Below are 15,917 nucleotides of genomic sequence, written 5' to 3'. Positions count from 1 at the left end.
CTCCACCCCATCCTGCTTCTCACAGAAGAAGCTCCTACCGCTTTGATCTTTACCACCATAAATAAACCAAGAGAGGGGTCCTTCCTTTCTTAGAGCCAGTCCCATATGGACGGTGCAATTGGTCATTGTCCAGCTTCAAAGATAATTCTGTCTCCTGTCCTTTCTTATGACAAATTAAATTCTTAGCTATTATTTGGTAGCCAGCCCATCCCTTCTACAGGAACCCTTTCCCTTGCCTACACAGGATGTGTGGGGAGAGATGATACTTCCAATGAAATAGCAACATTAAACATTTCATTCCTGCATGTATAAATTTTCATATTAAGAAGAATAGATAGATCTAGATGACCTTGTAATAACCTTGGTGTAACATCTTAAAAATTTTAGTTAAGTGCATACCCTTGAATATGTTTTGAAATTAGGTAAGAGAATAAGTAAATATTGAAAAAGTAATTATTTTGTCTCCTTTCTTCATATTATTGTAGGGAATTATTAAAGAATTAGAAATGTAAGTACGCCATGTTTATGTCAAAATACACTCTACTGTCATGTATATCTAAAAAAGAACAACTAAAAAATGGGGAAAAAAAGGAAACGTAAGCATGCCTCCTGGATTCCTCTATAAACAAAGCAATTAATAGAATTTAGGTAGCTATAATAAACTATATCAGCCTATACAAATTTGAGGAGATGAATGAACTATTTTCATTCAGTTGCTTTTAAAATACATATGGTATAAATAATCAATGTTAATATCATATCTTGACATATATCTTTATTCATAAAGGACTCTCATTTTAAAGTAACTACAACACTCTTTAACTGATGTCAAAACTATCAGGTATCACTTAGTTTGAACTGCTTCTACTAGAAATGTCTCCAAGAAAACATTAACTTACGTGCTAATGTGAAGGTCCCAGATCTCCACTCTGCTTTCATTTGCAGTTGCAAATATATAGGATGATTTTGGAGACCAGGCAACATCATAAACAACATAAGTAGTTGGATAAAAACTCAAAAATGGCTTGAGATTTTCCTGATGCCATATCATAACGCCCCAATCAGCAGAACAGCTTAAGAATACATCATGACAAAATGGGTTCCATGTTACTTTATACACTGGGCCCTAGGAACAGAAACATGAAATATATAGGTAAAGAATACTTAATATCTTATTTTTAAAACTTGACCAGCAAATTAAAAATACTAAGATTTCTAGCAGATTCAACATCATCCATTATTACGTGGGTATTATTTTAGCTGAGAATAAGATCATAAATTTAATCCTCCCTTAATTAGTCCATATAGAAACATAAAAATACAGTGCTATATTAGTCACTAAATTTTTTAAAACATATTTTTAGTTGTCAATGGATCTTTTATTTTATTTATTTATATGTGGTACTGAGTATGGAACCCAGGACCTCAAACATGCCAGGCAAGAGCTCTACCACTGAGCCACAACATCAGCCCCTAGCCATTAAATATTAATATTTATTATAGCTTCTTTAAAAAGAAAACAAGTAGTATTAAGAAAAAACAAGAAATAAAGAGAACAAATGAAAGACATATGAATGAAACAATAATAAATATATACAGAGAACAAGTATGGGCAAGAGACAATTTTACTTTGGGATCAATAGGGTATCATAAGTAAAGTCTTTTAGAAACAAAAAGTGTCACTTTCATAACTTGCAAGAAAAAATTAATGGTAACAAGAAGCCAAATAAAATATACCACATGTTATTGGTGCTTTTTAAGAAAGCAACTTCATTCAAGCTGCTATTTTTACTACTCCAAAGTTATAAATTTATTGCATGATAAATATACTATATGTAATACTATTTTTGCAGAAATACTATAAATTTTCCATACCTATTATAATTAAACTAACCTTATGTCCTCTGTAGGTTTCTAGGTATTGTTCATTGTATGAACAAGAACATTTGTGAATATGACCTTCTTCAGTGCCAGCCAAATAGATATTTGTGTCCTACAACACAAGAAATCAAAATGTAGTGGCCTGTGATACACATTAGTGTGCTAAAGATAGAAGATGGGACAATTCAGGGTCTACTGAAATCAATTCAAGAACCAAAACAATAAATACTATCTTGAATATAGTTGTCTGTTGTTTTTTAATTTCTGTTATGTATTTACAATAATGAAACTACCTGAAAGATTACAGAGCAAAAGAAAATACAGATTTATCCTGTACTGGAATAGAGAATAGACTTAAAATATCCTGTTTAAAAATTATGTGGAAAAACTTTGGCGTAAATGAGGAAGAGACTTTTCAACATTTAGATTTGCCTAACCATAGAGCTAACAGTCTAGGGAAATGATAAGTGTTTTTTCACTGGAGCTAGTCAAAGAAAAGAACAGATGACTTAACCATAAATATTTATGTTTACAATGTTGAAGAAATTGTAATTGCTGGGAAAGAGAGGTTGAAGTAGATGGCGTCTTAGTCATCTTTAATACTAAACATGTGTGCTCAGTAGCGATTTAGTGGGTCACTGTAAAAAGTCTGATAGTGCTCAACATCCTGGCTACACAGAGTATGCCAAAGAGCAGCAACACTGATATCACCTGGGAGCACTTCTGAGCTTCAAATTCTCAGGCCCTACCCTAGACCTCCTAACCAGCATTTATATCTTAACAAGATTCCCAAGGGATTTTATGTACATTAAAATTTCATACACAATGCATTAGCATATATAAGTACTTAAAACTGCAACTACTAGATCATGGGCAAATATAGTTTTAAATTATATGACAAAGTATAATTTTTTTCTAAAAACTTTATCAATTTACATTCACGAGTAAATATAAAAAGTTCCCTTTGACCCACATTTTGACCCATATTAACAGTTGTTTATATCCAAAATCTTCTGTAATGCCATTCTATTAGATGTAAATTATACATGGTTTTATGTCTTATTTGTGTGAATATTAATAAGGATGATAAATTTTTATGCTTACTGGCCATTTGTATTGCCTCTTCTGTTATGTCTCTTGATCATTTTACTAGCATTTTCATATTCATTTGTGTATTTTTTCATATTCATTGTATATTTTTTTCCTAAATTTTCTTCCCAAAGGTTTTTATGTTATAATGGTGGTAGGAATGCAATTTCATTTAAAAAAATATGGATAATGGTTATCCCAACACCACTGATAAGTGGTGATCTTTCTCTAGGGATTTTCAAGGTCAGTGTCAAGGTCAGTTGCCTAATAAACTCTGAGATTCATGCAAAAGGTTTATGGGGAGTGGTCTCAGGAAATAGGTCTCCATGTGGGAAACAAGATTGGTCAGAGATTTAAGCTGAACTACAATAGGAAGTTGAAGTTACAACAGACAGATCAGTATAACCTGTAAGAATTTCTGGGAAGGCCCTTAAGTTTGGGCATTTGAGAGTACTTCCTTTAGCAGGGCACTGTATTGTCCCAGCAATTTGGGAGGCTAAGATAAGAGGATCACAAGTTCCATGCCAGCCACAGGACCTCAGCAAGACCTTGTCTCAAAATGAAATATAAAAAGGACTGGGATATAGCTCAGTGCTACAGCACCCCTGGGTTTAATCCCCAATGCTGCAAAAACCAAACCAAACAAAAAAGACATAAACTTAATGGCTTAAGAGTCCTGCCATAAAGCAAGAAGGCCAGACGTTTTATATTCTTCCCCTGCCAAAAATCAATCAAGTAAGATAATATACTCAAATCTAACCATAATAAATAATCAAACTAAATGTAAGTGATTTTAACATAACAATTAAAAGGCAGAGCTTTTAAGATTCTATAAAATCTGAAAGATTCAACTATATGCTGTCTATATGAAATGTATTTTAAGTATAAAACACAAATAGTTTAAAAGAAAAGTGATAAAAATGATAAATCATGGTAACACTTGTTAAAAGAAATCTGGAATGGCTACATTTATATCAAAGTGAACCTCATAAGAAATAGCATAACAGTTATAAATCAGGCCATTTCATAATGACAGGGAGTTAGCTAAGAGGGCATAATAATCCTAAACATTTTTGTACGTACTTAATAACGAAGCTTTAAGATGCACAAAACAAGATAGAATTGCAAGGAAAATAGACAAATTGATGATTAGAGTTCCTTTCCTCTTTCTCAATAATTGATTGTAAAAGTAGGTACAAAATCTGATTAACATTTATAAAACACTTCACCCAACAATAGCAGAACTCACATTTTTGTCAGTGTATAAGTAATAATTGCCCATAAAGGCCACACTGTGAAGTTTACAACATATCTTATTGAGTTCAAAAGAATTCAAGTCAGAACAAGTATATTCTCTGATTATGGTGGGTTGGAATTAGAAATTAATAACAAAGCTACTTTTGGAAAATCACTAAATATTTAGAAACTAAATAACATTTTAAATAACATATCCATTAAAGAAGAAATCAAAAGAGAAATTAGAAAGTATTTCACACTGGATGACAATGAAAATATGTCAGAATTTGTGGGGTGCTGCAAAAGTGGCACTTAGAAAGTTATGGCACAATTGCCTATATTAGAAAATAAAGAAAGGTTGCAAATCAGTGACCTCAAGTTCAATCTTAAGAAACTAGATAAACAAGAGTAAATTAAAATTAAGCATAAGAAAGGAAATTAAAGATAAAAGTAGAAAACAATTATGTAGAGAACAGAAAAATAATAGTGAAACTCAATTAAATCAAAACTTGGTTCTATAATATCAATAAAATTAGTAAAATTTGAGTTGGGTGTGGTAGTATGATTCTATACTTCCATGTACTATGGGAGGTTGAGGTAGAAGAACCATTTGAAGTGAGGAGTTGGAGACCAGCCTGGGCAACAAAACAATACTGAGACTCCCAGCTCGAAAAAGAAAAGCTGATGAGCTTCTAGACAGATTGATCAGGAAAAAGAGAAAGAAGATGAAAATTACTAATATTAGGAATTAGGTGGCATTACTACATATTCTTCAGTTATTAGAGACCAAGAAAATATTATTATGCCAATAAATAAATAGGCAAATTCCTTAAAACACACACATTCCCAAAAGTCACTCAGGACGAAATAGATAACCATAATAATTCTATATCTATTAAAATTTTGAGTTTACACTTTAAAATTTCTCCATAAAGAAAACTCCAGGTTCACATTGCTGATTAATACAGTAAAATATAATGAAAAAATCATGCTACTTTTATGCCAAGCCTTTTTAAAAAAGAATTCTGTGGGGCCAGCATTACCCTGACATCAAAATTAAACATATAAAAAGAAAACTTTATATCCATATTTTTTTACAAAGATACAAAAATTTCACACCAAATTTTAGAATACTGAATCAAAAAGTATATTTAAAGGATTATAAGTAATGATCAATGGGGTTTATTCCAAGAATAAACATTCAAAAACAAATAATGTAATTCATCACATTATCAAGCTTAAGAAGAAAAAAACTATATATCATCATCTGAATAGAAATAGAAAAAGCATTTATCAAAATCCAACATCCATTCTTCACAGAAATTCTCCATAAACTAGCAGTGTAATGGAACTTCTACAACATGATTAACTGCATTTACAAAATGTCTTCAATAGGTTTCATACTTTAGCAGCAAAAGACTGAAAGTTTTTCCCCTAAGATCAGGAATAAGACAAGAATGTGTCTTTTTCCATCACCTTTATAAATCATTGTATTGGGAGGTTTCTAACTAGTGTAATCATACAAGAAAACAGAAATAAAAGGCAATCAAATTAGAAAAGAAGTAAAATTGTCTTTATTTACAGACCACATGATCATCTGGAATTCCTTAAGCCAAGGACATTTCTAACACACCGACCAGTGTCTCTCAACCCAGCACTATTTATATTTTGGGTCAGATAATTCTTTGCTTGGGTAGTGGTTGGTGAACAGGAGGAGGGTGGTGGTTGGTACATTGTAGGATATTTAGCAGCATACCTGTTCTCTGCCCACTAGATGCCAGTAGTTCTTCTTCACCTTCACCCCATCCATCAAGCTGTAACAATCAAAAAATTTGTCCAAACCTCTGACAAAAATCCCCTGGAGGAGAAATCCCCCTCTCATTGCTCATTCTGAGAACTACTGTTCTAGAGTCAAAGTGAAGGTGGATTACAGATTTTGAGAATGAAGTCAGTAAGAAGATGGTTATAGTATTAAAAGTGAAAAATAAAACAGGTCTGAACTATATTCACTGTAGTAGCCTTAATCTGGAAGAGAAGGGACAGTAAAATTTAAATATTGTTTGAAAAACAGGGTATAATAGAGAAGAGCTCAGTTTCTGTTTGCATAATGAAGTAGATGATGTCGCTAAAAAGATGATTATTTCAGATATAACAGAAAATATGGGATTTGTTTTCTGAGAAATCAAAGCGTCTGAATTTTCTGATTCCCAAGTACCTACTAATAAAAAGAATCAGGAAAAGCAGAACTTCATTAACGATGCTCTGATTTGACGCTGGTCTCCATAGACATGAACTCAAGAGATCTTTCCTAATTCCCCAATCCTGAAAGTGGTCACTCACATTGAAATACAGAGCATGATATAGCAGATTTGGTTTGCATTAAGTATAACAGAGTAGCAGAGTGCCCAATAGGAGCAAGTGGGACATTGTTAAACATGCACTTGTAAAGAGAATCCTTCCATAGTTTCTCAGAAATGCACACCTCTCCTCTATCTGGAAAAGCAGATAGGGGGCATAGTATATATAGCCAACTGGACTATGCCATTCTACCTCAGGTTGACAGCTATATTCATGTTTATTTTTTCATGTACAAAGCACAATATTTATTAACATGCCAACCTTTTGTCTTATTTTATATCTTAATGTATTTCAAGTTTTGGAAATTGTTATATGCAATAGTAAATAATGGGTTGAAACAACTTACCTTGGGATGAAAAGCAAAACACATTCCAGGAGCCTGTCGAGATATCAAAGCTTCACCTTTCTTTTCCTTTTCCCCTCCTTTCTTGTTGATGCCACCAGTAGTTCGCCTCAATCGCATCAAATCTTTATTTAAAGAAAAAATATAACTAGTCATTAATCATATGAAAAACTAGTAAAAGCATCATGTGTGTCTGCTCTACAAATATTATGATTTCTGTCATCTATTGTATGTCATTAGGTTAAAATTAGCAAAATTAGAATAAGATAGTTAAAAAACAAAGTTTTTTTTATTAGCCAAATCAAATATATAATTTTTTATGCAGAGATCACTAGGAAATTTTAATTCCACACATAACAAAACAAAGATAATGCAATATGTTTATATCTTAATATATTTCAAAGTATATTAATATACATATTTATATATAAACTACATATATATTTATAATACTATATATGCTATATATACTATAAATATATACTATATTATGCTAAAAACATACATGTGTATATATATTGTGCATATATATTACCATGACAGTCCAGTCCTTTTCTTATAACCCATTTGGAGATTCTTCCATCTGCTGATATAGAAACTAGGATTTCTCTTTTGTCATCACCTGTTGTTCCTCGATCTTGTTCTATCCACTGTAGTTGCCATACAGGTCCCAAATGTTTTCGAGGTGATTCACTAAAACAGGAGAAGATGCCAAATATAGAATCATCATCAATATTTTTTAAAATTATATTTTAGTAGTCAATGGACCTTTATTTATTTCTAGGCAGTACTGAGAATCGAACCTGTGCCTAACACATGCTAGGCAAGTGCTCTACCACTGAGCCACAACCCCAGCCCATCATCACCATTTTTTAAAGGCCTCAGAGTATAAGTGATAGGGGCAGCTCCATAGAGGTTCATGACCTACTTATATAATGATGTTTTCATTGTATTTTGAAAAATAGGAAAGGCTATCAGTTCACCCTAATATTCACTAATGTTTTTCTAATTTTTTTAGGAAGGAAAATTTTACTGATCTATAATTATATTAGTTATACCTTAACAGGAATACAAAAGCAAAGATTGTCTTCATCTTAAATTCTGTTTTTTATTACTTTATACATTGGGCTCTTTCTCACAGTTTAGTTGTATAAATTCTGACTTTTACTTTTAGACACATTGGCTATAAGTATCTTCATTTTATAAACCATTTTTCATAGCTTAAAACAATTAGTCATTTAAATAATTGTCAAGTAAATAATTCTTACAATATTCTACTTTTCTTGCTATGTTTCAGGATTGCCCAGTGGCTTGATTCTTTTTATGATTGAGATTTAACTTTTTTCTGCAAAATTAAAATCACTTCTCAGTTTATTGACTTTTTCTATCAGAGTATGGGGTGCTCTATTCCTAGTACTGGTTCCCTTGATTTTTTCATACAAACCTTCTAATGCAACAGTTTGGAACTTCTAATCACAAGTGCATTTTGAATATCTGTACAAATCATGGATCCTCTTCCCAGAAACAAGCACAAGGGTCCATAGTTACAAAATTATGAAAATAATTTCAAAGTTAAGGTTTAAAACTTTTGCTTTAATGACAATTTCCAGTTCTAAGTTTATTCAAACATTGATACAAGTATACCACTCCATTTTAGCATTCCAGTCTTGACTAGTACAAAAACCTAACCAATCTGAATCTTTAACCTTCCCATTTTTTCAACACAACTCATTCATCATACATTATTGTATTGCTGTTATGAGTGACATACTGAGAATATAAAGAAGACTCAATCCTTACTCTTGAAGATTTATACATAAGCATGGGAAGATCTATCTATCTATTGATCTATCTACAAATAATGTATATACAGTGTGACAAGGGCCATGATGAAGATATGTACAGTATATACAAAAGGAAGGAATGAGAAGACTTCCTGGAGAAGATGACCCAAAGCAATAGTTTAACTGTCAAGACTAAGGAAAATTTGTTGATGAGTGGGGGAGAGAAGATGATGAAGGAGATATTTAGAAAAGAACATTACAGATGGAGAGAGAGTATAAGGAAGCATTACATGTTTCAGAAATAATACTAGAACTTTCAATAGCACAAATGTTCACTTAAAACTAAATAATATTACAGTAGTCTTCCTGAAAAAGTATGTATTATATATTTATCTAATTCTCATATTCTCACCTACTATCCAGAATTGGAACATTATTGTTGCTCTGTACATTATAAATTGCAATTGTGCCATTGTGATAGCCAACTGCTAGCAGGTTAGGTGTTCCAATTGAAAAATCCACAGCAGTAACTCCATATGGACTCTGATAAATACGTTCTGGCCACTGAATAAAAAAAAAAATTATATTACATTTTAAACTTGCTTTCACAGATCATAGTAGGGCAAGATATGATGGTGGTTGAGACTAATCTGGTGGCAGTGGGGATGTGAAAAGTCAGTCCACATTCAGTTACTCCTGTCTTCCTAATTTCTATTATAGATAAAAACAAAATCTCAATTATTTATTTTGATCAAACTATGAATCCTCTACACTTGATACCTTTAAGAAATACATCATTGGATTCTACAATACTATTATAGTTTGGTAATCTTTCAGCAGGATTACTGTGATCATACATATCTGCCTTCTTATGGAAACAAATAATGGGTAACAAATCATCTAGCATATATTCCTGTATGCCAGTATTTGTTTTAGAAGTCTGTATTACCTAGTATTTCTAAAATAGAAAAAAACTCCAAAACTTTCTAATTTGCTCTGCTCTACAAGTCCATCATATTTAAATTCTTTCCTCTTTCTAACCACATGTGTGGAAAAGAAGACAAGTTACTGAAGAATTCTGTCAATACTTCCATATATAAAATAATTTGTTTCTTTTATGCTATATAAACTCAGTGTCCTGGCCGAACTTTAATCATTTTTTACACACTTTTTAAATGCTTCTCTAAATTTTCCACTTTGCATTTCAATTGTTTTGTATTTATTTATTTATTTATTTAGTACCTGGGATTGGACACAGGTTACTCTACCACGGAGCCACTGAGCTATCCCCAGCCCTTTTCATTTTCTTACTTTGAGACAGGGTATTGCTAAGTTGCTGAGGCTGCCCTTGAACTTGCAATCTTCTGTCTCATCCTCCTGAGTAGATGGGATTACAGGTGTGCATCACCTCTCCCAGTTTACATTACAGTTTTGAATTAAAACTAAATGTCAAGCTTTAAAGTGATAGATTGACTAGGCTTTTGTAGAAAAGCAGATTACCATGATTAACAGTCATTCAAGGGTTGGGGTTGTGACTCAGTGGTAGAGAACTTGCCTAGCACATGTGAGGCACTGGGTTCGATCCTCAGCACCACATAAAAATAAATAAAATAAAAGTAGTGTGCCCATCTACAACTGAAAAAAAATTTAAAAATAAATAAATAGTGGTTCAGTTCTGTATCATCAGATCTAACAGCATACAGAAGATGCTCAATAAATATTTATTAAATGAATTTATGAATGAATTCCCTTTACCCTATGTTAACAAAAACTATTCTAATTTTTATGGAGTTAAACCAAAGAAAATGAAGAAAAAAATCTTAACTGATGAAATTTTCTGAAGTTTATTTATTACACAAATTATAAACTTTATGAGAAATTTATCATCATTTAAATAATTAGACATGATTCTTATTTCTGTTTGGGTTACCATGGGATTCTTTAGTGACCAGCAGCAAGCCAATCCTCTTTTTTGCTCTCTAAATCCAAAGTGTCCATAGCCTACAGCCAAAAGGTCCTAAAAAACAAATAAAAAATAGATTTAAAATAAAAGAAGACAGGGCTGGGAATATAGCTCAGTGATAGAGCACTTGTCTACCATATGTGAGGCTCTAAGTTCAATACCCAGTACCACAAACAATAAAAAATAAAATAAAAATTGAAAATAACAAAAATATTGGCAAATGTATAAAGATATCTATTTTTTTTTTATTTTTTTACGTTTACATAGGGTAATGATGTTTATTTTATTTTTCCCCTCCCTCCCACCCCTCCCACCCCTCCCACCCCTCTTTTCCCTCTACAGAGTCCTTCTTTCCTTCATTCTTACCGCTCTCCTTAGCCTAACTCTAAACCTAACCCTAAACCTAATGCTAGCCCGTCCCACCCCCCATTATATGTCCTCATCCGCTTATCAGCGAGATCATTCGTCCTTTAGTTTTTTGAGATTGGCTTATCTCACTTAGCATGATATTCTCCAATTTCGACCATTTGCCTACAAATGCCATAATTTTATCATTCTTCATTGCGGAGTAATATTCCATTGTATAAATATGCCACAGTTTCTTTATCCATTCATCAACTGAAGGGCATCTAGGTTGGTTCCACAATCTGGCTATGGTGAATTGAAAAGGCCGCGAGAGAAAGAATCAAATTACATTCAGAGGGAAACCAATAAGAATATCAGCAGATTTTTCAATCCAGACCCTAAAAGCTAGAAGGGCCTGGAACAACATATACCAAGCCCTGAAAGAAATGGATGCCAACCAGAATCTTATACCCAGCAAAACTTACCTTCAAATTTGACGATGAAATAAGATCCTTCCATGATAAACAAAGCTAAAGGAATTTACAAAAGAAAGCCAGCATTACAGAACATTCTCAGCAAAATATTCCATGAGGAAGAGATGAAAACAACGATGCAAATCAGCAACAGGAGGCGCTAGTCTAAAGGAATAGCCAAATAAAGGAGAAACCAAATCATGTCAAAAACAAATATGAGTCAATTGACTGGGAATACAAATCATATCACAATAATAACCTGAATGTTAATGGCCTGAATTCATCAATCAAAAGACACAGACTGGCAGATTGGATTAAAAAGAAAAATCCAACAATATGCTGCCTGCAAGAGACTCATCTCATAGAAAGAGACACCCATAGACTAAAGGTGAAAGGATGGGGAAAAACATACCATGCACACGGACACAGCAAAAAAGCTGGAGTATCCATCCTCATCTCAGATAATGTGGACTTCAAACCAAAACTAGTCAGAAGGGATAAAGAAGGACCATTACATGCTGCTTAAGGGAAGCATAAATCAGCAAGACATAACAATCATAAATATCTATGCCCCGAACATTGGCTCATCCACGTACATCAAACAAATCCTTCTCAATTCCAGAAATCAAATAGACCACAACACAATAATACTAGGCGATTTTAACACACCTCTCTCACCACTGGATAGATCGTCCAAACAAAAATTGAATAAAGAAACTATAGATCTCAACAACACAATCAGCAATTTAGACTTAACGGACATATATAGAATATACCATCCAACAAAGAATGAATACACTTTCTTCTCAGCAGCACATGGATCCTTCTCTAAAATAGACCATATTTTATGCCACAAAGCTACTGTTAGTAAATACAAGAAGATAGAGATACTACCTTGTACTCTATCAGATCATAATGGATTGAAATTAGAAATAAATGACAGAATAAAAACAGAAACTTCTCCAATACCTGGAGACTAAATAATACACTATTATATGATGAATGGATAACAGAAGACATCAGGAGGGAAATAAAAATTCTTAGAAGTAAACGAGAACAAAGACACATCATATCAAAATCTCTGGGACACTATGAAAGCAGTACTTAGAGGAAGATTTATTTCATGGGGTGCATTCAAAAAAAGAAGTAGAAATCAACAAATAAACGACTTAACACTACAGCTCAAAGCACTAGAAAAAGAAGAGCAGACCAATACCAAAAGTAGTAGAAGACAGGAAATAGTTAAAATCAGAGCCGAAATCAACGAAATCGAAACAAAAGAAACAATCGGAAAATTAACAAAATAAATAGTTGGTTCTTTGAAAAAATAAATAAAATTGATAAACCCTTAGCCACACTAACAAAGAGAAAGAGGGAGAAAACTCAAATTACTAAAATTCGGAATGAACAAGGAAACATCACAACAGACACGAGTGAAATACAAAACATAATTAGAAGCTATTTCAAAAATCTATACTCCAACAAAACAGAAAACCTCGAAGACATCAACAAATTTCTAGAGACATATGAACTACCTAAACTGAACGAGGAGGACATACACAACTTAAATAAACCAATTTCAAGCAATGAAATAGAAGAGGTCATCAAAAGCCTACCAACAAAGAAAAGTCCAGGACCAGATGGGTTCTCAGCCGAGTTCTACAAAACCTTTAAAGAAGAGCTCATTCCAATACTCCTCAAACTATTCCATGAAATAGAAGAGGAGGGAACCCTACCAAACTCGTTCTGTGAAGCCAATATCACCCTGATACCTAAACCAGACAGAGACACATCGAGGAAAGAAAATTTCAGACCAATATCCTTAATGAACATCGATGCAAAAATTCTCAACAAGATATTTATTAATGAACTATCTTAATGCTGGTAAGAATTTTTGATTGAGAAAAAATATCAGTAGACCATCAGATTTTACTCTATACCTCCATTTTCCTAAGTAAATAAAATTAATCAGTATAATTCTCATTTTCAGGTTAAAGAACAAGTACCTACAAAGAACCAATGGGGGAGTTCAGTGGTGCAATCAGTACTTAAAAGAACCAATTGCTAACAAGTTCACTTACATATTTGACACAATCTTCCCAAGATTGTATTGTTATATTTTAATATGGTATGACTTTCTGATATAACTTAATTATTTCAAATGTAAAATAAAGACACTTGTGTTAAAGGCAGATGCTATGGACTGAATGTGTCCCCTAAAAAATTCATATGTTGAAGCCTTAACTCCCAATACAATTGAATGTGAAGATGGGGCTTTTTTGAAGCCAATTAAGGTTACATGCAGTCATAAGGTTGGGGTCCTAATCCAAAAGGATTGTTGGCTTTTTAAAAAGAGGAAGAGACACCAGAGCTCTGTCTGCCATGTGAGGACACACTGGGAAGGAGGTTAGAAGACAGTTCCACTGGAAACGAAATCAGTCAACACCTTGATCTTAGACTTCCAGACTCCAGAACTGGGAGAAAATAAATTGCTCTTGTTTAAGATATATAGTTTGTGGTATTTTGTTATGGCAGCCCAAGCTAATATGGCAGGTCAGTTCAAGAAATGCATATGTAAATACATATGGACAAAGGTTTAAATGATTGACCAAACCCAAACTCCTTTTTGTAAGCAGAATAACTTGATTTTTAAAATATTATATTTTCTGGTCACCACCCTTCTTTAAAACCAACATCATCTTTCCACAATTCTGTCTTAAAACAGTCTTAAGCATTACCCTTTCAACAGATAATGACAAACACCTTGTCATCTCTTTGAGATTCTACAAAGGCATTACTCTCTCTAAGAAGCATTCTTAGTACCAAAGAGATTCTCTTTTGTACTCCCACAGCATTATTTATTTTCCTTACCAAAGCATACGATAAGTAATATGTATAACTCAATTACTGCTGTGCCTTAACAGAGTGCCAGCAGAGTGACTGTCTAATAAATATCTGTAGACTGAATTAATAAATATTATATGCCATATCTAATATACTAATATCTAGTTTCATTCAAAATAATTTAATGTAACCCCAATAGCAATGTGTTAATTTTTAAAATGCAAGATTATTCAGTTACTAAAAATGTTTCATCTTTAGTAAGACTGCTATTAAAGTAGTAAATTCCAGTTTATTTATAGGATGTCCCAAAATAAGGTTTTTTTTTATTGTAAACAAATGGGATACATGTTGTTTCTCTGTTTGTACATGGCATAAAGGCATACCATTTGTGTAATCATAAATTTACATAGGGTAATGTTGTTTGATTCACTCTGTTATTTTTTCCCTTCCCCCCCACCCCTCTTTTCCCTCTATTCAGTCCTTCCTTCCTCCATTCTTGCCCCCCTCCCTAACCCTAACTCTAACCCTAACACTAACCCCTCCCACCCCCCATTATGTGTCATCATCCACTTATTAGCGATATCATTCGTCCTTTGGTTTTTTTGAGATTGGCTTATCTCACTTAGCATGATATTCTCCAATTTCCTCCATTTGCCTGCAAATGCCATAATTTTATCATTCTTTATGGCTGAGTAATATTCCATTGTATATATATACCACAGTTTCTTTATCCATTCATCAATTGAAGGACATCTAGGTTGGTCCACAATCTGGCTATTGTGAACTGAGGAGCTATGAACATTGATGTGGCTGTATCTCTGTAATATGCTGATTTTAAGTCCTTTGGGTATAGGCCAAGGAGTGGGACAGCTGGGTCAAATGGTGGTTCCATTCCAAGTTTTCTAAGGAGTCTCCACACTGCTTTCCAGAGTGGCTGCACTAATTTGCATTCCCACCAGCAATGTGTGAGTGTACCTTTCTCCCCACATCCTCGCCAACACCTGTTGTTGCTTGTATTCTTGATGATCACCATTCTAATTGGGGTGAGATGGAATCTTAGGGTGGTTTTGATTTGCATTTCTCTTATTACTAGAGATGTTGAACATTTTTTCCATATGTTTGTTGATTGCTTGTAGATCTTCTTCTGTGAAGTGTCTGTTCATTTCCTTAGCCCATTTGTCAATTGGGTTATTTGCATTCTTGGTGTAGAGTTTTTTGAGTTCTTTATAGATTCTGGAAATTAGTGCTCTATCTGAAGTATGATTGGCAAAGATTTTCTCCCACTCTGTAGGCTCTTTCTTCGCATTGCTGATAGTTTCCTTTGCTGAGAGAAAGCTTTTTAGTTTGAATCTATCCCAGTTATTGATTCTTGCTTTTATTTCTTGTGCTATGGGAGTCCTGTTGAGGAAGTCTGGTCCTAAGCCGACATGTTGAAGCTCTGGACCTACTTTTTCTTCTATAAGATGCAAGGTCTCTGGTCTGATTCCGAGGTCCTTAATCCATTTTGAGTTTAGTTTCGTGCATGGTGAGAGATATGGGTTTAGTTTCATTCTGTTGCATATGGATTTCCAATTCTCCCAGCACCATTTGTTAAAGAGGCT

The 15,917-nt window shown here is 33.3% G+C and overlaps 1 protein-coding gene across 2 annotated transcripts in view; it reads right to left on the bottom strand.

Moving 5' to 3' along the window:
• Positions 1-15,917, bottom strand: part of Dnai4 (dynein axonemal intermediate chain 4) — a 110,865-nt gene that overhangs the window by 14,432 nt on the left and 80,516 nt on the right. For both annotated transcript variants that reach the window (XM_047539741.1, XM_047539735.1), the window contains 6 exons: positions 10,622-10,708; positions 9,104-9,255; positions 7,443-7,600; positions 6,911-7,032; positions 1,895-1,993; positions 900-1,126 (listed from right to left, as the gene is read on the bottom strand). In XM_047539741.1, coding sequence (XP_047395697.1) covers positions 900-1,126; positions 1,895-1,993; positions 6,911-7,032; positions 7,443-7,600; positions 9,104-9,255; positions 10,622-10,708 — 845 coding nt within the window. The remainder of the gene's footprint in view (positions 1-899; positions 1,127-1,894; positions 1,994-6,910; positions 7,033-7,442; positions 7,601-9,103; positions 9,256-10,621; positions 10,709-15,917) is intronic.

This window comes from Sciurus carolinensis, chromosome 1 (genome assembly GCF_902686445.1).
Source record: "Sciurus carolinensis chromosome 1, mSciCar1.2, whole genome shotgun sequence".
NCBI lineage: Eukaryota > Metazoa > Chordata > Mammalia > Rodentia > Sciuridae > Sciurus > Sciurus carolinensis.
The sequence above is the reverse complement of the archived record's forward strand: the minus strand, read 5'-3'. Positions and strand labels throughout refer to the sequence as shown.